General features: G+C 52.0%; 1 protein-coding gene across 4 annotated transcripts; it reads left to right on the plus strand.

Moving 5' to 3' along the window:
* The first annotated feature begins 9,394 nt into the window (after positions 1-9,394).
* Positions 9,395-16,176, plus strand: FOXD1 (forkhead box D1). Of its 4 annotated transcripts, none has more exons than XR_010827977.1 (3): positions 9,395-10,916; positions 15,161-15,385; positions 15,743-16,151. XR_010827977.1 is itself a non-coding variant. In XM_048049855.2 (3 exons), exons 1-3 carry the CDS (start codon positions 14,564-14,566, stop codon positions 16,142-16,144), a joined length of 1,107 nt encoding a protein of 368 aa, XP_047905812.2. In that variant the 5' UTR covers positions 10,894-14,563; the 3' UTR covers positions 16,145-16,176. The 4 variants fall into 4 exon arrangements, 2 of the variants coding, with proteins under 2 accessions (XP_066845146.1, XP_047905812.2); XR_010827978.1 differs by having other exon boundaries at positions 15,237-15,385; XM_048049855.2 differs by having other exon boundaries at positions 10,894-15,119; positions 15,237-15,385; positions 15,743-16,176.
* Positions 16,177-23,207: the final 7,031 nt, after the last annotated feature.

Raw genomic sequence — 23,207 nt, forward strand, 5'->3', positions numbered from 1 at the left:
GCCGGGGGGCGCCCTAAGGGGAGGCGGGGGGGGGCAGCAGGCGGGGCCTGGTCAGTGCTGTCCTTCCCTCCCCTCCCCTCCCGTCCCCTCCCCTCCCCTCCCCACAAATCCTTCCCACTTCTTAGAGTATTAATTTTTTCGTCAATAAAACCAACCACCCAAACATGCACATGTCATACTTTCATTCCTCCTTCTTCTCCCATGACCCTGTTTCCCCATAGAATCTTTAAGGTTGGAAAAGACCTCCGAAATCACCTGGTCCAACCATCACCCTACCACCAATGTCACCCACTAAGCCGTGTCCCTAAGCTCCACATCCAACCTGCCCACCACACCTCTCCCTGGGCTCCTCATGGTCTACCCAGGCTCTGCAGCATGCAGGGGGCTCAGTCCTGTGCTGCACCCTAGGGTGCAGGTCCAGCCATATGGAGGAGCAATGCAAGAGAGAAGACACTGCAGGCCTGCCCCTGTCATCACTGCAACCATACCTCGTGGGCCTCCTGGCATCAGCAGAGATATCACTGATCACGCAATTTCACCATGTGTTTTAATGACTTTTAAATCAGTTCTGTTTTGGAATATCCTCAGGAAACTACTCCCCTTGCTCTTGTTTCCATAAGACTGTGTTAATAAATTTATCCTTCTGTATTCGTTAATACTAAGGCTCCCGTGTAAGTAAGCTCCAGCATCACGGTTTTGTCCAGGCTGTGCTTTGGCTTTGTTTTGCTCTAATGATATCTCTTCACTACACCAGAGCTATTAATTTGTAAACAAGTTGCCTAGCACAGAAGACTTTGCTCGCTGTTAAAGAGCAAACCAATTACTCTTGTAATTAGTGAGAATAAATAATAAACACGGGTCGACTCCATCTAGTGGCGATAAATGGTCACAAAACAGTGCTGAATGAGAAGGTTCTGCTATATGCAAGCTGTGCCTCCCAGCAAATTTATGTAGCCTCTGAAAATTAGATGACGATCAAACAGCTGTGGGGAAGCAATGCTGAAATCTGGTCCAACATATCTACACATTGGAACAGTGAACAAGTTTGCTTGAAGATGAATGAGAAAAAGCCCATATTACAGCTTATAAATTCATTAATTTATTGCAAGATTAAATTGGCAATGTACCTGCAACAAATAGGAATATACCCAAGATAAAAATAAGAAAAGGGGAAAAAAAAAAAGAGTCACTGCAGGCTATTGAAAGTAAAAGCAATAAATACTTCAATACTACAGCTTCAGATTTATCACAGTCTGCCATCAACATACAAGAAAGTTTTCAGAATTTCCAGGCCAATTGGTGATTACAAACATGTGAAATGTATTAATAGGCTAAAAGACTGAAGTGAAAATGAATCACAGAAAGATTATTCCAAGATAGAAGATGTAGAAAGTGTGGTTCCAGCTGTCAGCCTAGGATTAACTGGGTTGGAGGTATGATCTCATATTCCCTCATGTGAGATTTCAAAGACAAATTATGCTGAAAACCACATCACTGAGTTATATCAGGAATCAACTGAAGCAGTTCAAGAACTGCAGTTCAAGAAATTCTGTTAGATTTGGTTACATTTCCTGGAACAAACACCAGACCTTCAGAAAATAAACTTTGCATCAGAGAAAAAGTATTTTAGAATGCTAAAATAGCGTTGGCTTGTTTTCTCCATTCCTTTTTGTGTAATTGCATAATGAGAAACATAAACTTAAACCTGGATTTACTTGTAGCTGAACAACTTCTGTTGAGAAGTCAAAGAGATCCAAAGCCCATAGTACTGAAACAGAGCCTGAGCTCTGGGAGCATGTTATGAGACCTGAAAAAGGGTTGAAACTTAGGATCTCAAAATCAGCAGAGAGCATCAGTTACTGAATAAAAGTTCATTAGCTGCACAGAAGCATAGGAATGGGAAAAGAGAGTGAAATGGTTGCTCATGAAAGTTGTCTCTTGAATTATGCAAAAGACTAAAGGCAAAAGAAAGGCAAAAGTTGCTGTCAAGGTAACAGAGGAAAAGCTGTCCTGAAAGACATGGACAGTCCTGTGTTAGTAATAACAGGGTATATTGAGATGTTAATTTAGTATTATATTCAGGAAATGAATCAGAAGTCACAAACAGAAGTGATCAAGCTAAAATGAGGTAATATTTGTCCTGACTGTCTGTGGACATAAAGAGCATGTATTCAATGTATTTTCAGGCAGAAAGAAATCTGCCTGATATTCAAAGTCTCTTGGAAAATGTTTGTTCAAAAGAAAGTTGTACTTAGCACTCAAGAAAGCCAAAGTACATGGCATAACAACAATGTTAAAAGTGATATGAATGGAAAAGAAAATGTCTCAGAAAGTCTTGATGTAATTCATAAATTAGAAATTCATAAATGGTTAAGAGATACCAAAGATATATACATCAAATGTCTGCCCAGGAAGACTGAACATAAGTAGAGTGTTGTTTCCATCTCAGATATTACAATGTTGTATCAAGTGCTGTTGAATGTATGTAGAAAGCCATAAAAGACTTCAATATCAAAGAAGAGATAGAGCTCCTCATCAGGCAGTGTCCTTTTCTCACCATGCCTGCAACTCAAAATCAGCAACCCCAAATACCTGGCCTTCAAGCCACATCACAAGCCTTTTGTGAGCCTCAGACCATCTCCCTGTGTATAACACCCAGCAGAGGTAGTCTAGAGAGTAGTCAGAGAAGTGCAACATAAAGAATTCCTGCCTTCACTGTGCATGGTTCAAACAGGTGCTACTGAATAATTGAAGTTGGTGTTAATCCGACTGGCAAAAGCTTGCCTAGAAAAGGCTTCATGTTAGGATTTTGTGGTAGGTACAGTCACAATGAAGATCTTGCTGGAGAACAGATAAAAAGAGAGGTTGGTAAGGCCTGACCCAAAACCAGAGTGGCTCCACCCAAGGGTGGCACATTTAACCCATGATGAATCAGGACTAAATTTGCAGCACTTTCAGATACAGGATAATCAACATACCGCCTTTGACGTGACCATCTCGCTAATGTCTTGGCAGCTGCATGGCTGAGACTCATTCTGGATTTTGCTTTTGGCTTTCCTGGCCTCTTGGGTCAGCTTGGTGCTCGGCAGGACGTAAGTGATGGACGCAGGTGGCCAGAGGAGGAGAGGCTGGAGGGGGGCAAAGACCTTCCTCCTTCTGCAGCAGCTAGCTGTTAATTCTGCTCAGGCTCTGGCAGGAACACACCACCCCCTTACTTTATGTGAAAAATCAATCTCCTCTATCTTTGACCACAGTATAGATAATCCTCAAGGACTTATAAGTGGAACCAGAGCATACCTACCAGTATTCACTGCTCTTACAAATGGGTCCATACTCCTTCAGGGCTTACTTGCATTGCTACAGAATTAAATGGAAAATATGTGAAATATCTGATGCATTAATTATCAGATCTTCCTCTTAATTTGCCAGAACACGTTTACAACAAAGAATTCACTGATTATGTAGAGAATGTCAGAGAACAGTTAAAAACAAATGTTTGTTGCCTCTTGTAGTAAGAAAATGAGAAAGCATTGGATTAAAAGAGCAGGTAACTGACTTAAAGTAAACAAAAAGAGACACTTCATACCACTTGTGGTTAAAGCTAGGGAACGTTTCACTGCAGAACATGTTCAGTGGTGTAAATGTACATGATTTCAGAAAGTGTTTGTACTATACACAGTAGAAAAATCCATCAAAGTCTATTACATTCAAATGTTATCTTTGGCTTAAAAGAGATCCTGATGCCTAGATTTCTGGCAGCTATGAAACAATTTTACACACTTGTCTTGCTTCTGTACTTTTCCATAAACATCTGATACTGGCTGGTGTTGAGGACAACTTCTGGTGCTAGACGGGTGCTATATCTAACTAATATAAACTTATAACTAACTAATATAAATAATATAATATATCTAACTAGTATAAACCTATAAACTCTTTTTGTGTTCTGCTAAAACAGAAGTGCAGATGTGTCCTGAGAAATTGTAGTCAAATTTTGCAGGAAGTGAAGGCCCAAAAGAGCCTTACAGGAACTGAATATCATAAATCACCGCAGAAGTACTTGCCATGCAAGAATTACAGAGCAAAGGAAAAAGAAAATAAATAAGAAAAATGTCAGTGGTGGTAGGGTCCCCTCCAAGGGTGACAAACTCTTTTTCAGCAGTCAGTGTGGCAGGAATCCCCACATTTTACTTCAGCCTTCTTCAGCTTTTCAGGTGCAATGCATTGTTTTGTGGCCTGATCACACAGACCCAGTTTATAATCCTGACCTTTGCAGGATGCTTAAGGGTAAAGTTGTCTTCCCCCAGAACCACACAGCACTAAGACAGCATGGGAGGAGGGAGATAAATGTGCAAAAGAATTGTGGGGCTAAGCTGCTGGTCACCGTGGGCAACGGAAGCCATAGCTATTGCTGCAAAGGTCCCTGTCAGACACACCGTCCTGTTGTAGCATCAATGGTGGAAGACATTTTTTTTCCGGAATGCAAGCCAGGCAGAATTCAGTCTGATCTTTGGCCAGGGCACTAACGTCAATAGAAACTGTACTTTTTTTTCCAGGAAATTATTTTATTTAAATAATGGAAAGGTCATTTCTGCAGGGAAGACTTAGATCTGGGTTTGGAGAGGTACAAGGATATGCCAGAAAATCTTCACGTTTGGGGCTGCAGTTTCTCAAGGTGCAGCAGGCCCAGGGCAGGCTCTTCAGCCAGGTGGAGTAGTGGGTGGCCAGGCTCTACCTCTCTTTCTCCAAGCTGCGTGGGCTCGCCTGCACATATCCAAATGCTCAGCAAACCACCCAGGGATGTGCACTGCCCACATGGCACTCTACAAGGCTCTGACACCCTGCTGCACCATCAGGGGCAGCTCCAGAAAACCCAGAATGGTCCAGCCAGCCTGCCAACCTGGCTGCATGAAGGTGCTGGGCATGCACAGGGGGATCGCGGGGGGAACCATGCCCAGGGGGATCGCTGAAGCTCCTGTCCTCGCTGCCCTGCAGGAGCCCTGGTGCTGGGGAACCTGGGGAACAGGGGCAGGCACCGGTTCAGGTAAAGAGCAGGAGCCACCCGGACTGCTTGTGGAGATTACCAGAGCGGTTTGATTCTGTACATGATAAAACGCACTGATAAAATGCGGGGTGCTCCGTATAGGCATGTAGGAATTGTGTGTATGTTTTATTTATTTATTTATTTATTTTTATTCGTTAAATAAAATAGCTATTTTGCTTACTTTTTTGATTAAAACGAATATCAATTAACCGAAGTAACAACAAACACACGCACGCCCGTCGCTCACATCCCGGCTCCGTAGCCCTGCAGTTTTAGGTGCGTTTCGTGTTGCCTCGTTCACAACCGGCAGGAAGCACGGCAGGCAGCCGCCGCCGTCCCGGGACCACCGGGGCGGGCTGCAGGGCTCCGGGCAGCCTTTGCGGGAGCGGATCTCAGGGCCCCTCTCCGGAGGGAAGGGGTTCAGGTCGCCCCAAAACGCTGCTGTTCCTTAGGGTCTCGGCAGTCCCCGGTCGGGGCGTCTTGCACCGGGGCCCCCCGCATCCCGGAGCAGCCTCTGCCCGTCGCTCCCCGCCGGTAGGTGGCTCCCCCCGCCCGCGGAGAGCACCGCCCGCAGCGGAGCGGAGCCGGAGCCGCTCCTGTCTCCGGCGATGGGGCAGGGGACAGGACAGGGAGCGGGGACAGCGGGCGGAGAGCTCCGGTGGGGAAAGGCGTCCGCCGCCGCCCGTCGAGGAGCCGCCGCTGTTCGCCTGCCTTCCTCTGTCCTTTCTTTCCCTTGTCCGAAGGCACCTGCTAGGTTAGGTGGGGAGCAAGTGGGAGAAGCCGTTCCGGCAGCACCATGAGACAGTCGCGACGTGCGGGGACCGCGGGGACACCTGGTCTTAGCTGTCCGCCCCGGGGGCCGACAGCCACCCCGCGGCTCCCCCGCGGGGACGGGAGAGCGCTGACAGCACTGCCCCAGCCTGCCAGGGGGTCCCCAAGCCCCCCGAGGGCCCCGCCGCTCCCGCAGGACACGTCCGGGAGGACCCGGAGTGCCCACGGTGCTGCGGGAAATCCGTGCTGCCACAGCCGTCCGTGTCACCCGCCCGGCGACACCGGCTCCAGCAGGAGATGGCAGGCAGGTCCGGCTCCTGCTTCGGCGTTGTTTCTGCAGCGGTCCTCCCTATGCATCCTTTCACTCCGTTCTTCCCATTTACAGGTTGGGGGATCGCTTTCCCTCCTTTCTTTCTTTCTTTTTCTTTCTTTCTTTCTTTCTTTCTTTCTTTCTTTCTTTCTTTCTTTCTTTCTTTCTTTCTTTCTTTCTTTCTTTCTTTCTTTCTTTCTTTCTTTCTTCTTTCTTTCTTTCTTTCTTTCTTTCTCTTTCTTTCTTTTTCTTTCCTTCTTTCTTTCTTTCTTTCTTTCTTTCTTTCTTTCTTTCTCTTTCTTTTTTTTCTTTCTTTTTTTCTTTCTTTCTTTCTTTCTTTCTTTCTTTCTTTCTTTCTTTCTTTCTTTCTTTCTTTCTTTCTTTCTTTCTTTCTTTCTTTCTTTCTTTCTTTCTTTCTTTCTTTCTTCTTTTCTTTCTTTTTTCTTTCTTTCTTTCTTTCTTCTTTCTTTCTTTCTTTCTTTCTTTCTTTCTTTCTTTCTTTCTTTCTTTCTTTCTTTCTTTCTTTCTTTCTTTCTTTCTTTTCTTTCTTTCTCTTTCTTTCTTTCTTTCTTTCTTTCTTTCTTTCTTTCTTTCTTTCTTTCTTTCTTTCTTTCTTTCTTTCTTTCTTTCTTTCTTTCTTTCTTTCTTCTTCTTCCCTCTCTTCTCTTCTCTTCTCTTCTCTTCTCTTCTCTTCTCTTCTCTTCTCTTCTCTTCTCTTCTCTTCTCTTCTCTTCTCTTCTCTTCTCTTCTCTTCTCTTCTCTTCTCTTCTCTTCTCTTCTCTTCTCTTCTCTTCTCTTCTCTTCTCTTCTCTTCTCTTCTCTTCTCTTCTCTTCTCTTCTCTTCTCTTCTCTTCTCTTCTCTTCTCTTCTCTTCTCTTCTCTTCTCTTCTCTTCTCTTCCTTCTCTCTCTCTTTCTTTCTTTCTTTCTTTCTTTCTCTCTCTCTCTCTCTCCCTTTCTCCCTTTCTCCCTTTCTTTCCTTCTTTCCTTCTGTCTTTCTTTCCTTCTCTCTTTCTCTTTCTTTCTTCTTTCTACCCAGACACCAGGAGATGAGCAAGAATAAAAAGAAAAAGAAAAAAAAAAAAGAGCGAAAAGTAAAAATGGTAACTCTCTGTAAAGAGGAAAAACCTCTCTCAGGGACGAAAAGTTCTCTTTCTGCATTCTTTCCAGTAACTTGCCCTAGGACCCTAAAGCTAATCCAGAATGTCATTTTGCTTTCAATTATCTGTTTATCTCGAGTGATATTATCAGTCTTCCCAAAGGGAAAAAAAAATAATAGTCAATACTACACTACCGGCTTTGGTGGTTCTTTTTCTGCTCCCCCCTCCCCCCCTTTCGTCTTTTTTTTTTTCCTCTCTTTTAAAACTTCTGGTGGCATTCTCCTGCCGGCGTCTTACTAGCGAACAAAATGTGAATAGGATTATTTGGAAATAGTAGAAAGGATTATGCTTTAAATCCATGAAACTGGGTTTGAAACAGGGTGACTTGAAGCTTTGAATTAGCACAATATGTAGACAACGCATTTCAAGAAAATGGTGTGTTTCAGTTTTTTGAGAAGTGAGATTGGAGATGTGAGGAGGCTAGACACCGGTCCGACGATTTATTTCGGAGCACGAAATACTTTAGCGCTGCTCCAGTTCTAATCGGATTTCAGTTGTGGGTTTCTCTGACAGACCTAGGACTGGTGTGAATTTTCAAGGTGTTTCTTTCTAAGACCCCGCTGATTACATTTATAACCAATATTTTTATTTATTTATTTATTTTCTCCTGCGAGCCCTCGAGGAAAGGGTCTCTCCTCTCTTCTGCTGCCCTCGCATCATATATCACCTGAAACTGGGAACAGTGGGACTTAATTGGGAAGCAATCCTTTGTGTCACTTTCTTTGAGTTGTTGCCCTCGCGCTCAAAGCAGAATTGGCAATTTAAAGGCCGGTGGATTGTTTTCCTTCGCATAAGAAAGATGTAAAACTAATTCTCTGTTAATGTTTCCCATAATGGAGGGATCTGCTTCTCTCCCCTTAAAAACAATGGCTTTACAAATAAACTATGAGATTAGTGGTGTGCTTTGGAGACGGTTTTCCGAGAGTTTGCGAGGTCGACATCTAGAGATATTTGATTCAATTCTTAAATAAATTGAGCTCTGGAGGAGGAAAAGGAAGGAGCGGGCAGAGAAGTTTCGAAAACCATCCCGTGGGCAGAAGTTTTCACCTGGAGTTTGTTAGTTCACCACCTCCTTCATTTGGTGTGGGGGACACGGGGACATTGATTTGGGTAGAAAACTTTATTTTAGAGGACTTGGAGACAAGTGCCGCCCGACGCCCCTTCTCGCCAAGGCACTGCACACCTCAGCTCCCCAGAGGCAGCCTCACCGGCAGCGGGGCTCTCCCGCAGCCCCCTCCTCAGGTCGGCCCCACGCCGCCTCCCCACAGCGGTGCTGAAATCTGGGCGAAAAGGCGTTTTTCCTCCTTCCCACGGGAACAGGACCCGCTCCCCGGGGGCAGTGCAGGAAGGTGCTGAGCTCCCGGTACGGATCCTGCAAAGATGCTCCAGCAGTTTGGGACAAACTTAAACTAATTTTTCTTTTTTTGGAGGGGGTAGATGTCTGTATTTCCCCCTTTTTCCACTGCAGACCGCCCGCGGGCCGGCTCAGCCCCTCCCGGCCGGGGCAAAGCGGCGAGGCGCCCCGAGGGGGGCCCGGGTCCGCACTGACGCCGGGAGCCATGTGAGGGCCCCCTTGCCATAAGGCGGGGAGGAAGGCCGCCCTCTTTGGGACTCGGCCCCAGCCTCCTCACCGTCTTTCCTCGGGCCCGGCAAGCCGCCCCCCTCCGCCCTCCCTCCTTGCCTCCCTCCCTCCCTCCCTTCTTCCCTCCCTCCTCGCCAGCCTCCTCCCTCCCTCCCTCCTCCCCGCTCCCCTCTCCTCCTCCCAGGACTAGGCGCGCTCCCTCCTGCCCCACATCCATTAATGTCTGGGGGCTGAGGTGAGCAGAAAGAAGGGGGGACCCGGCTTGCAGGCGCGGCGGCACGGCCCCCCCCGCCCCCCAAACCCCATCCCCAAACAAAACCAACAGCCCCCCGAAGAGGGGAGGGCAGGGGAGGGGGCAGAAATCCCCAAAGCAGCCCCAAAATACCCCGCAACAAAACCCGAACCGCCCGCCGCCGCCACCGCCGCCACCGAGCGGGCGGCGGCAGCGCTCTCGCGGCGCGGCGGCGGCGGCGGCGCTGGGGGCCGGCGCGGCTCGGAGCGGCCCGCCCGCACCGGGAGGCGGCGGCGGCGGCGGCGGCGGGGCGGCTCTCGGCGGAGCGGAGCGGGGGCCTGGCGGCGGCGGCGGCGGCGGCGGCGGCAGCGGCAGCGGTGGGGAGCGCGGCCGCCCGCCCGCCGCGCCTCGCCGGCCGCCGCCGATGCGGTGCCCCGCGGCCGCGCCATGACCCTGAGCTCGGAGATGTCCGAGGCGTCGGCGCTGGCTGAGGAGACCGACATCGATGTGGTGGGCGAGGAGGACGACGAGGAGGACGACGACGAGCCGCAGCCCCGCCGCCGCCGCCACCGCCGCCGCCGCCGCCGCCGCCGCTCTTACGCCGAGGACGAGGAGGAGGAGGAGGAGGAAGAGGACGAGGAGGATGTGGGCGACCTCCACGACGATGCCCTGCTGCCGCGGTCGCCCGTGCGCGGCGGCGGCGGAGGAGGAGGAGGAGGAGGAGGAGGAGGCGGCGGCGGCGGCGGCGGCGGCGGCGGGGCGGGCGGCGGGGACGGCCCCGGCGGATCGCGGCCCCCCTCCCGGGGCGGCCCGCAGAAGGCGGCGGCGGCGGGCGGCGGCGGGGCGGGCGGCGGAGGCGGCGGCGGCGGCGGGGCGGGCGGCGGCGGCGGCGGCAAGAACAGCCTGGTGAAGCCGCCCTACTCGTACATCGCCCTCATCACCATGGCCATCCTGCAGAGCCCCAAGAAGCGGCTGACGCTGAGCGAGATCTGCGAGTTCATCAGCGGCCGCTTCCCCTACTACCGGGAGAAGTTCCCCGCCTGGCAGAACAGCATCCGCCACAACCTCTCCCTCAACGACTGCTTCGTCAAGATCCCCCGCGAGCCCGGCAACCCGGGCAAGGGCAACTACTGGACGCTGGACCCCGAGTCCGCCGACATGTTCGACAACGGGAGCTTCCTGCGCCGCCGAAAGCGCTTCAAGCGGCAGCAGCTCCCGGCCCCCGAGCTGCTGCTGCGCGCCGTGGACCCCGCCGCCTTCCTCCCGCAGCCCCCTCCCCAGCCCCCGCAGCAGCCGCCCTGCGCCTACGGACCCTACGGCTGCGGCTACGGCCTCCAGCTCCAGCCCTACCACCCGCACTCCGCCCTCTTCGCCTTCCACCACCCCTCCCCGCCGCCCCGGCAGCCCCCCGCCGCCGCCGCCGCCGCCGCCGCGCCGCCGGGCCCCTTGCTGCCGGCGGCGGAGCTGGCACGGACGCCCTTCGGCTACGCGCACCCGCTGGGCCCGGCGCTGGCGGCCTCGCTGCACGCCGCCAAGCCCGGCAGCGGCGCGGCCGTGGCCCGCTCGCCCTTCTCCATCGAGAGCATCATCGGGGGCGGACCCGGCCCCGGCCCCGGCCCCGGACCGGGCCCCGGACCCGGCTCCGGCTCCGGTCCCGGCCCCGGCAGCAGCTGCGCCTCGCAGTCGGCCGCAGCACCGGGGCTGTCCCGCCCGCTGGGGAGCGCCGGCGGAGGCCTGTCCCCCGCCGCCCCCCTGCCCGCCGCCCCCGGCTTCGCGGGCCGCATCTCTAACTGTTAAGGGTTTCGGAGTCTTTCCGAAGGTAGGATCCGGGGTTATCTCTTTTCTTCGCCTCTCGGACGCCCGGCGGACGCGGCGAGGAGCGGAGCCGCGGGGTTTTGCGCGGGTTTTTGCGCGGGTTTTTGCGCGGGTTTATGAGCGATGGGGATCGAGGGTCGTCCTCCGCGGCCGGTGGGCCGCCCGGGACCTGCCCTAATGCACAGCCAGGTCGATATGCTGCATGGGCGGACGGTCGTGCTGTTGGGAAGTTACTCGCTACTCCTTAAAAAATAAGAAAAGAAATAATAATAAATAACGTCTCTAAACCGTCAAAGTTCAGAGATTCTCAGGTCTAGGAGCTTACAAACAGTAACTTACAGGAAAAGGAAAAGGCTTGAGGGAGGACAGCAAAGCAATACTTTTTCATTTTAGTACACTTGTCTCATGTACTTTTATAAGAGAAAAGAAAAGATTAACATGTTTACACAGAAGAAAGTCAAGATTATCATTTCTTATTTTAACCTGTGTTTTGTATTATAATAGACTTACGGAGTTTTTATTTTGTACTTTATGCGTATTCTTTACAAGGAATATTGTTAAAAAATTACTGGCAAGTATTATTGTACCATTTTAATGTAAAATTTTTACACATTTTCAAAAATAAAATTTTTAATTTTCAAAAAAAAAAAAAAAGAACCAAACCAAAATACAAAAGGAGCTCTGCCACACAGTTGGCTTCGGACCCTTTCGTCCTTAATACTTCTCCCTTCTCTAGGGCATCGATATATTTTTCCTCGGGATTCATAGCACAACAGTCAAGGAAATTTACAGTTTGAAATGTATTATGACTGGACTTGACCACGATGAAGATCTAAATAAGATCTTCACAGTCAAGCCATCGCTAGTCCTAGCAGAGAGTGAAAGAAAACAAAAAGAAGAAGACAGAAAGACAGAAAGACAGAAAGACAGAAAGACAGAAAGACAGAAATACAGAAAGAAAGAAAGAAAGAAAGAAAGAAAGAAAGAAAGAAGGAAGGAAAGAAGGAAGGAAAGAAGGAAAGAAGGAAAGAAGGAAAGAAGGAAAGAAGGAAAGAAGGAAAGAAAGAAAGAAAGAAAGAAAGAAAGAAAGAAAGAAAGAAAGAAAGAAAGAAAGAAAGAAAGAAAGAAAGAAAGAAAGAAAGAAAGAAAGAAAGAAAGAAAGAAAGAAAGAAAGAAAGAAAGAAAGAAAGAAAGAAAAAAAGAAAGAAAGCTCGAGCAAGAACAAAAGAGGGAATAAATAGTAATAGGTCTTTCTAGTGGGATTAAAGCCTAGTCCTGCAAAGTACCAGTCAGAGGATTGATTATAAACACTGTTTTAAGCCATTTTTATACTTCTGGGTGAATTCTAAATCATAACTGCACCACGGTTTGGCATCATATAGGCCCAACGGAAAATAGTAATAAGGGACATGTACGGAACTTCAGAGATTTGTCCTAACCTCTTAAATTTCTATGACGATAGTACGGACATGTGTTTCTACTTTTACACATAGTATAAAATGAGTATTGGAATATACTTTATTGATGAGCTGATTAAACGCGAGAGCTATAGAAGTCAGGAGACGTAGGTGTACGAAACCAACCGTGTAAGGAAGCTTTTTCGGTTTTGAACTCTCATTTTCTCACGCATAAGATCAACAGATATTTATGTTGTAGACTAAAATTATTTTTTAACCTAAAAAGTCCGCCTCAAATATTTCGAGCTTAGGCGTGAAAAGAGAATCGAACGTTTTCAGAGTAGGCATGTGGAGGCTTATGTGGGCTTGGAACACCAGCTTTCCAGATCAGGAGGGCGTTCTTCCAGTAAGACTGTATTTACAGAATTTAGTAAATCGTGGGATAAATCATGTGAATTTTCCTAAAACAATACAAAAAAAAAAGGGGGGGGGGGGAGAGAAGTCTTTTAGTGCTCATTGGTGTGGGGAAGGAAAGTCTATACGGTTATACACTTTTATGTCTCGAAGTACCTCGTCGCCTTAGTTTTCAGTATTCTTGTGGACAGAAAAATGATGGTTTTCAGTTTTGTTGGTAGCAATGCACGGTTAAAACAGTGGTTTTCAGAAGCGGAAAGACTGGACGTATGATCTCTGCTGGGCTCTATTTGCAATATGTAGCTGGAGGGCCTCTTTGGGTGTCCCAGGTCCCTTAGAGGACAAGTACGTACCGTCCTGTTTAGTTTTTAGAACAGAAGGGAAGAGAACCCCGAGGCTCCGCGTACCTGCACCCTGGGGAGAAACCAGCGTTATTCTCCAGGGAACCACTAACTCCCCATCCCCGGGCCCACACCCCCGCCGGGGCTGGCCGAGGGGGCTCTGGGGGTGCCGAGCCCCGCTCGGGCGTCCCTCGGGCTTGTGGCTAAAACTGAGAGGGGGGAGTCTGGAGAGGGAAAAGGCAGCGGCGGGGGGCTGCCGGCAGCGGGGACTGCCCGCGGTCGGTCTGCTTTCTGGCCGCTCCCGCCGCGGCTCGGGGCAAAGAGGCCGTGCGAGCCCTGGCGAAAGGAGGCACATGGAGAAAACAGGCTCCGGATCTCCTCGCTGGCTTCCTCACGAACCCCGGCGAGCGGGGTATGATGCCCCGTGCGCCCAGGTCGCATCCGGCCCCGGCCCCAGCCCTGGCTAAATAGCTCAGGCGATGGGATTGCGGCCGTCCTTCCCCGGGGTCGGCAGGCCGATTCCAAAGGTGTATATATATATATATATATATATATATATACATATATATATATGTGGCAACGAGACCGCTAGGCCCCTCGTTCCTTCCTTATTTTATGCCGTGCGCGCACAGGGCCTTCGCCTGGGAGCTGAGAGCGAAGCGGGAGCCTTCCCGGCAGAAGGGCTTGCAAAAAGTGCCGCGGCTTCATTTCTCGAGCGCCGAGGAAAGGGGTCGGGGGATTGGGCTGTGGCGACGGGGGCAGCCCCCAGCGCTTGCTTTCGCCCGGTTCTCCGGGAAGCCGCCCGGCCTCGGCCGCCCTGCCCGGCGGTGCCGGTGCTGCGCCGGAGCAGGTGCCGCAGCTCTCCGGTGTGCCGGGCCGCGGACACCCCCTGGCACCCGCGGTGTCCAGGGCTTTCCAGGGGGACAGAGGGGACGTGCGGTCCTAGCAGGAACGGATCCCGGTGGAACAATTCTTCGAAAATAGGCTGAGCCCTAATAAACACTCTGGTGGGACAAACATGATGGTGTCGCCTCCTCCTCCTCCTCCTTCTCCTCCTCCTCCTTCCAGCTACAAAGTGTGGATTCATTAACCCGTCTCCTTTTCTCATCATATCCCCGTAGGGCTGAGAGACGAATTACTGGAGCTGAATCGGGAGGGGATTGCTCTATATGGGGGCTAATGTTTCAATCAGTTCCTCCAGAAGGACCACACAAAAAGAAACTTTTTAGTTTATGGAGCTATTATGCAGAGTTTTAATCTAGGGATAGATTTAGCCAAATGTTATCTATTGGGAATTTAATGAAGCCCTTATGTATTCAATCGCTTTTTATGCCACACACAGTGTCTCTATCCAGAAACGTTTCCTTCTACATATTTCTTTGTTTCTGTTGGGTGATTTATATATTTTTAATTAGTTTTTCTTTAATTATTTCTTCTCAGCCATCTTGTATAACGTTTCTCTCAAGCGGGACTGCGTTAGGTCCCTTCCCACATCCTCTATGAAAGAAATTTCCCCTTCCCTCCCCCGTTTCGGAGCTGATTACTTTGCACGTCCGCACGCTGCGCCCTTCCCGGCGGAGCGCTCCCCCCGCGGGGCGCAGAGGGGGCCGACATCCCTACGGCTCCGCCGGCACCGGGAGCCTGGACGAGCCGCGGGGCTCCCGTGCAATGCTCCCCGGCCCTGCAGCATCCCCAGCAGCAGATCCTTTGGGCCATTCGCTCCTGGTCATTTTTCTGCTGCAGCGAGGGGCAACCCCAGGCAGCCGGGGGGTTCTCCGAGGCGGCTGCTGCCCCCCGCATCCCCGCAGGCTGGTTTCAAGCACCCAGGGTCAGCCCCGTCCTGGGTCCCGGAGGGCAGGAGGGGAGGCGAGGGCCTCACCTGCTCTCCGCTGCTGCCTTTCTTGCTGTGCTGGTGGAGAGGGAGGGCGCACGGCTGCCCCCGCCGCTGCTGGGGCCTGTGCGGGGGATCTGTTGGAAAGTGGTTCTGGTTTAATGGCCCCTTGGCACGGCCCGGAGACTCCGCTCTGTATGTAATACTTTCCTTCATTACTTACAGTAAGTACTTCAGTAGTCTCTGATAATATTGTATTTGACAGAAATCATGGAAATTATGATCATGGCCAAATGCTCCCTGCACGGGAACTTGCTAACCAAAGCAGATCCGTTTTCCAGCTTGTGACCAGCGGCTCCCCCTTCCTCTGCGAAGTTTCTCCCGCTTCCCCTTCGGCGCGGAGCCGGGACGGGCCGCACGCACCGGCGGGATCCCGGTGCCCAGTGCCCGCTGCCCGCCGCTTGTGCCCGCTGCGGGCGGCTCCCAGCAGGTAGGTGTCCGCTCGCCCTCCGGCACCCCTCACTCACCTCTCCGCTCACCCGCACGCTCCGCAGCGCTCCTTCTCCCTTCTCTGCACGTCCTTTCCCCTCCGCCACCCCACCGCGAAAGCCACGCCGAGCAGCTGCTCTCCGCGCATATATGCCCACACGCGCGCGTGTGTGGACGGGTGTGCAGGAAAATGGCACTCCCGATGCTAACTAGCTGCTCTCGGATCACTGCCGCGGCAGCAAACGGCTTCGTATTTGCCCTGCACAGATGGCCGTCCATCGACTTGGGGGGAGGCGGAGACCTGCTCGATAAACCGCCTGTCCTCTTTTTTTTTTTTTTTTTTTTTTTGCTTTTGTAGGAGAGAAAAACCGCCGCCCGGCACGGCTTGCCGCGGAGATCCGGATTCGACCCCAAAAAGAGAGAAGAGGCGAAGAACCAAGGGGCTTGGAGCCGCGCAGCCCGGGGCAGGCAACCCGACGGCAAAAGCCGGTGCGGCACCTCGGGCACTGCGCGGCCGCCCAGGAGCGGGGGCTCACCGGGGCCGCCCCCCGGGAGCTACGGCGGGGACCCGGCGGACGTGGGGCCGCGGACAGCCAAGAAAGTAGAGCTAGAGTGGGCCGTACTCAGGATTTATTATTATTATTATTATTATTATTATTATTATTATTTAATGCAAGGTGTTGCCAATTTCAGAAATGATATTGCTGAAGTGAATTTAGACGGAAAGTGTTTTGTTTTTTTTTTAATTCAAAATAATTAAACTTGCCCTTTCTCTAAACCACAAGAGACCTGTTGAATTGATTCTAAGTTTCCCTCTCGTTGATGGAGCAAAACGGCATGCAGAAGTCTGCGGGGCCCCATATTTAGATGATAAATTATACAATTTACGTTGGAAGCAAAAGGATAAATAGAGATTTCGGTTGTTGCATTAATTCGTTGTCCGAAACTGGGAAGGCCTTATCCACGCTTAATCCGAAGGTATTTCTCTCCCCTTCGAGCGCTAGAAAAGCAGCTGTGTATATCGAAATGCGCGTGTACGTTCAGGCTTGTGTACCCGAGACCCGGTGCGGCTACCGGGACCCGCTCCCGCACATCCGCAGCGCTGCGGAAGCCACTGCGGCAAGTGTGTGCAGCGTGGAAAGCGCCTGCAGTGCCTGGGGACACGGCCTCCCCACCGCGGTCTGCTCCCCTGCGCTCGGGACGGGAGGGCACATGCACACCTGTACGCCCAGAATACATTAAACCCATTAGATACACACAATCAAGATAAATGAGGTGTCTTCCTCAGGTTTTCTTTTCTTAAAATAAACGCTGTCACGTCTGCTTATTCAGCAACCACCAGAGGAAACTGATAGCTTTCTAATATTCGTGTTTAGAGGGAAATTCCACCTGTTGTCTGCAAGACGTGTGTGCGTGTGAAGACAGGCAGTCTCTTCGGATCAATAGTTCACGTTTAAAGGAACCACGGTGAAAAAATAAAAATAATAGTACAGGGCAAAGTGAGAGGGGACAGGTGACTGGTTTGCCTGAAACTGGATGAGATCAAAAATTACGGGCCGAGAAAAATAATTCATTTTATGCAATCCAGCCTGCCCCTGGTTTCACAAAGTCCCGTCGGGGGCAGCTCGGTGGGTTCTGTCAAGCTCCCCTCCGCCTCCCTGCAAGTTCCTCACGTCTTCTCCGAGCAGACGGCCCTGCATGTGGGGGACCGCACACGAGAGTGTGTCCTTTTACTGTCCCGCAAGCGCTCGGCAGCCAGCGAAGCCGGGAAAACCAAACCGCAGACCTCCTCCCCGCTGCCTCCGACTCGTCTGCGAGGAGCCGAAGGGCGGCCCTCTGGAAATTGCCCTCTTTAGGTCGCTTTCAGCCCGACTCCCCTGCGATGGCTCTTCCCTGGGTTCCGGGACATCTGTCCGGACGAGTTTTTAGGGGGGTCCCGGCACGGCCGGACCCCCGGGCCGCCGCGCGGCACAGCTCCGGCCCACACACCGGCGCGGCGTGGGGTACTTGTCTGCCTGCTTTTGAACCGACTCCTTTCCCCTCCGGGGAAGTCCCCCTTCGTCCCCACCCAGAGGAAGTCCACAACAACTTGCTGACACGCGGGCAGTCAAACCCAGCGCTCCCACAAGAGGTTTCCAACCCAGCCCCGGAGATACTGCTCCTGCTCCTTGCACAAACCTCCGCGGCCCCGTCGAGGCAGCAGGAGAGGAGCCGGGGATCCGCGGGGAGCTCCGGGTGGAGGCGGCCGGCTGCCCGGTGCCTGTCCCCGGCCTGGGTTACGCCGCCGCACCGCCGGCAGAGCAGACTTGAGCTGCCGTCGAGGGAGCGGGACTGGGCGCACAGCCCGTCCGAACACAGACAGGGGTTCTCCTGCGAGAGGGGGAGCGATGCGGGATGCGGGATGCGGGGTGCGGGGTGCGGGGTACGGGGTGCGGGGTACGGGGTGCGGGGTGAGGGCCCAGCCGGGCCCCGACGGCGGGGACGAGCCCGGGGCCCCCGTCGGGGTTCGCTCTCGCCGTGGCTGTGCCGTGCCGCGGCCGGCGATGGCCACCTCGGCAGCGGAGCGAGTGAGGGCCGGGACTGCCCCTTCTCCTCGCCTTCGCCGCTCGGGGCGTGGGGCGAAACCCAGGGGCCGGGCCAGGGTGAGCGGGTGCCCCTCTTCCCGAGGCAGCCCTGGTGAGGGCGGTGGGAGACCAAACCAGCCCTTGGGCAACCGGGGAGGGGGGTTGAGGGGGCTAGGGGTGGGAGGGAGGGGCGGGGAGCCCGGTCCCGGCGGTATAAATCCCTCGGCAATTGAGTTATGCACCTTTGATTTGAAAAATCGGGTTCCTTGAGTGGAAACAGTTGACAGGAACCTAAAAGGATTAGCTGCATTCCACACAGGATCATTTTTACTGGTAACATTTTGAAACGATTGATCCCTTCCAGACCATAAACAATGTCCAGAAAAATGATCTAACTAGACTTCCATTGTTTCCTTTTGTCTGCGAATCCCCTTTCGCCGGCAGTTTGATTAGGGACTTTGACAGGGTGGGTCTGATTTTCTCCCCACTCCTTCCCCGAACGGAGTATTGAGTTGGAAATGGCTCACCGCTTGGTCTGCCTGCCAAGGGGGGCGGGCAGGTAGGGGGAGGCAGGAGCCAGAGAGCGGGTGGGGAAGGGGCTCAGTGGACGGGGGGGTGCCGAAAGGAGAGGTGGTGGCCTTTCTCTCCGGTGGCCGCCGGACTTTCCCCTATGTTTTGACACCTGCGCGCGCTGCCCCGTTGCTCCTTTCCCAGATTTATTGCCCAATTAAAGGTTCAGCGTCCCTCAAGCCACCCGCGCTGCATCCCCCCGCACCTTCTCCCTGCATCTGGGCATCTCCTTGCCCCGCACCCCGAACAACCCCCGCCACTCAGCCCAAAACACACGCAGCTCCCGCGGCCCTCCGCGGGTCCCTGACTTCTCTGCCCCCCTCGGAGCCGAGCAGGTGAAGACCCGGGAAGCGAGACGCCTCTCCCCGCCTCCCCCTTCCCCTCCTTTCCCTCCACGCGTGGGTGATTTTGGGGCCCGGTGTCCGAGCCACAAGCCGGCCGCCCCACAGGGGTGGCCCCGACGGCGCGTCCCGGCCCGGCGCGGTGCAGTGCGGTGCTGTGCGGTGCTGCGGGGCCCGGATCCTCCACCCTGGGGGCTGCCAAACCCACTGAGGCAGAGCCCGGACAGAAAAAGGCGATTCCGCCTCCAAGTTTTGTATCCCCCCCACCCCCCAAATTAAGAGCAGCTTCTGTCCCTCGGATTCCTCGGGATTTGTCCTTCGTGTCAGGCTCCGAGGTTTTCTTTCTTTCTTTTTCCTTTTTATTTTCTTTATTTTGTTCTTTTCTTTTCCTTTATTTTTCCTTTCCTTTATTTCTTTTTTCCTCCCACAGAGAATAAGCCCCTCCCCGGCGCAGATTGGCAGCATTGAGCATCTTCCTAACTTAACTCTGTCTTCCTTGCATCTATCAATCCACCTTTCTAATTAGACTAATTAGAAGATATGTGGAGTGTTGCTGGGCCCATAGACTAAACTGCTTAGGGCTTGTGAAAGGAAGACTGAATGCCCGCCATGGGAGGTGGCCATTCAGGGGGGACGGTAACAGTTGCTACATTTATCTCCTGCCATTGAAAAGAGCTCTGCTTAAAGCTCGATTAAAATGTTTGGAAACTAATGCCACCCTGGATCCCTCTCTAATTAGAGGGCCTGGATAGATCACCCTGATCAGTCAAAAGAAACTCCTTCCCGGGCCTGGGTTTTCTGTTCAGCAGAATTACTTCTCTCCACCACCACCCTGCCCCCACCTTGAAAAGAGAAAAAAAAAAAAAAAGAGATAAAGAGATATTAGCTACAAAAGCGGAGGAGAGGAAAATGGCGTGGGGGCGAAGTCTTCCCTCCTAGGCGTTATGTTTTCCTCCGGCTTTCCTTCTCGCAGGCCCTGGTCTCTCTCTCCCCTGGGGGTTTCTGCCTGATTTCTGAGCTCTGGGAGGGAGATTGGCGGGGCGCTGAGAGGCCGTGCAGGTGCGGAGCAGCTCGCCGCCTTGCCCTGCTGCCCTCCCGGCTCTGCCGCTCCAGCCTGGCTCGGGGAGCTCCGTCGGGAGAGAAAAGGGGACGAAGGGCCCCGGGGAAACGTGCCGCTAAGCTGGCCAGGGCTCCGTCGAGCAGCGCAGAGCCGGGAGATGCGCGGGCAGCATCGGCAGTCCTCGTAGATCTGCGGCACCGCTTCTTCCCCGTGTGATATTCGGGGGATATAGCGATTTCGTACTCATAACCGGGAATGAAGGACTGGTGCTGACGGGGGAAGGGAGGATAAGAATGTTCTTCTTCATTAACACCGGTCTGCTACGCTCAGATGTTTTAATTTACAGGCTAGATACGACCAAAGTGCCTGAAAAGAGCTCGCACTCACGACTTGGCAAAGCGGCCAGCCTCCGAAAACCCTTGCCGGAGACGGCCCGGGGCAGCCGCATCCCCATTGTGCCCGCACACAATGGCACGGGGGCCTTTGTCTGTGGCCCCGTCGGTGCCGCCGCCGTCGGGGCCCGGTGCGAGGCCGGAGCCGTCCCGGAGCGGCGACCCCGGGGCTCAGGTTTGGTGTTCGCATCGCACCCCGTGTCAGCAGGGATGGGTAACGCTGGGGTAGGGTTAGTGCCGTTTCTTTTTTATAGCGGGATACATTTTTAAGGAACGGTCTGGTCCCCTCCCCACCTCCGCAAACACACTCGTATCGGCCAAGGGGGAAAAAAAAAGGTATTTTTGTCCCGGTGTCCCGTTTTCCTTGTTTTTCCTCTGGAAAGGCTCCACATCCCACGAGTGGGATGTCGTGGGAGGGGACGAGAATTGGAGGGCCGAGTCGGTGTCCCCTTCTTCGTCCCTGCAAGCAGACGGCAGGGGAAACAGACAGGGAAAGGACAGGCTCTGAGCCGGGGAGGGGCAGGCAGGTGGGAGGCGGGGGCAGCCCCCGAGGTATCCCGGACAGAGCGTGTCGCCTCTGATACTCGACAGGACGAGTCCAAAGGACAAAACCGACCAAGTATTTCCCTTAGGGGTATATAGCCTACAATGTATTATTTTATTTTATTTTATTTTATTTTATTTTATTTTATTTTATTTTATTTTATTTTATTTTATTTTATTTTATTTTATTTTATTTTATTTTATTTTATTTTATTTTATTTTATTTTATTTTATTTTATTTTATTTTATTTTATTTTATTTTATTTTATTTTATTTTATTTTATTTTATTTTATTTCTATTCCCAGCTCAAAGGACAGATCTGCTCATCTGCAGAAGGAGGATCTCTGAGCGAGATCTCCCCTTCAATTAACACTCCGAGAGTATCTCACCACCCTTATCACTGACCTAACTCGGTGATACAGCCCCCCTTCTCTGCTCACGGAGTGCTCTCCTGCCCGCACACGTCCACCACGGGCAGCTCCTGGGGCCCCGCACCACGGAAAGCTGCTCCGGGGTGCCCAGAGCCCGTCAAGAGAGGGTGTCCGGCCAGCAGGACCACGGGACGACGTGAGGGGTAATTGAGAGTTTGATGAGTTGTACTCAATTTCATAGAGTTTATTTAGTTTTAGAGAGCACAGGATCTTCCCAGGGCCAGTATCTGCATTTCTGGAGCCCCAGGGGAAGCCCTGGTGCCGGTGACCTCTCTCTTTCTGAAAACAAGTAGATGAGGATGGAGGATGCTCCCTGTCCAGACCCAGGGGCAGCTGCAGCTGTGTGCCTGGTAGTCGTCTCAATCAGCAGGTGGCTGAGCTGTTTGTCTACATTTTACATGTTTCACATTGTTTTCCTCGTGGGCGTTATACGACAAGTTTCCTTACTAGCACTGGGAACATTTTTTTATATCCGAATGGGAAATTCTTGCAAGTAGCATGAACATAGGGTCAAAGCTCTGGGCCAAGAGGTTTAGCTGAAACCTGCACCCGGCGCTGATCTGCCCCTGAACTCCTGCGAGCCCCGAACCCACGCGTCCCTTGCGCGGTCGTGGAGGAAAGCAGAGAGCTGTGGGGGTGTCCTGTTGCCTCTCTGAAATCCCGTCTTCTCCGAAAAGAGGGGCCAGGAGGATCTGCCCCGGGGATGGGTCCCGCCTCGGAAAAGCGAGCCCGAAGCGGCGGCACCCCTCGCGACCTGCCCGGAAAGCACGCGTGTCGTCCGGCTGTATCTCAGCAGCAAGAGCAGGAACTCTCCCCAGATGTTGATGGCAGTAAGAGATAAAAGGGGAATTAAAATAAATATTTGTCCTCCAGGAATGGAAGTTATTAAATTAACACCCGAAAGTTTGCGCGTTCTAATGAGTTTTGTCAAACATTATTTTTTAAAAAGAAGGATCAAAATACATGAAGTTTTGCCTTTGGCCGATGCAGTGGAGCGTAAGAAAAACCTATTAGCGTACATCATCGAGCCACGCACGCCACTGCTAGACACGTACCACAGAAGGTAAATAGATTATTTTGTTTAACAATGCTGACAGCTCTTATGGAGCAGAATTGGGGAGATCTAAATATTAATAGATTCATTCAAGTGGAGCAAAAGTTACAAATCATTAGCTGAAGAAAGTTGGCTTCCAGCCCACATTCTATACGGGCATGAGAGAAGAAGCGTGGTAACTGTGCTGTTGCCGTCTACAAAAGGGCAGTTTTTGTATATAATTTATTTAGATGAAGTGTGCAAAATGTTTTTATTTGTTCTACATCTAGCTGCCTCACCTCTGTGTGAACTCCCCAAACTCAGATCTACTCCAAATACTTCTGCTCCCCCTTCTGCACACTTCCCTCCAACGTGTTTGCTTTGGCAACTTTCATGTTCTTACAAACAATTCTTCCAAAGATATCAATCACTCTTGCACCCAAAGAGAAATACTGTACACTCAATGCGATGACAAAATGAAACATGTTTGAAGCAAACCATGTGTTCCAGTGTGCCAGGGATTATGTTATTTGTTCAAGGAACATGTTCGGAATATTTTAGGCTTCTGTTACTCCTGTGATAGTAAATTTTATTGTCTGCTGTTGGGATTTATTATTTTGGAGACAACCGAAATACCTTTTTACACAGGGAGAACTTCTAAAGCGGGAAGCCTGCTCTGCTCCGCGTTGCTCTGGGGGAGTTTATCGGCCCGGGGTGTTTTCTTTTCTAACGCCGCTTGCACTCGGAGCCTTGCAGAAACCGCGGCAAGTGCTTTTGGCCTTGGCGCCCGGCCCCACGCGTGCCCACCCGCACCCACCCACACCCAGGGGATGCCCCACGGCTCTCTTCCACGACCCCTGAGGCTCTCCTCTGCTAAAGGCAGAGGTG

This window comes from Anser cygnoides, chromosome Z (genome assembly GCF_040182565.1).
Source record: "Anser cygnoides isolate HZ-2024a breed goose chromosome Z, Taihu_goose_T2T_genome, whole genome shotgun sequence".
NCBI classification, from domain to species: Eukaryota; Metazoa; Chordata; class Aves; order Anseriformes; family Anatidae; genus Anser; species Anser cygnoides.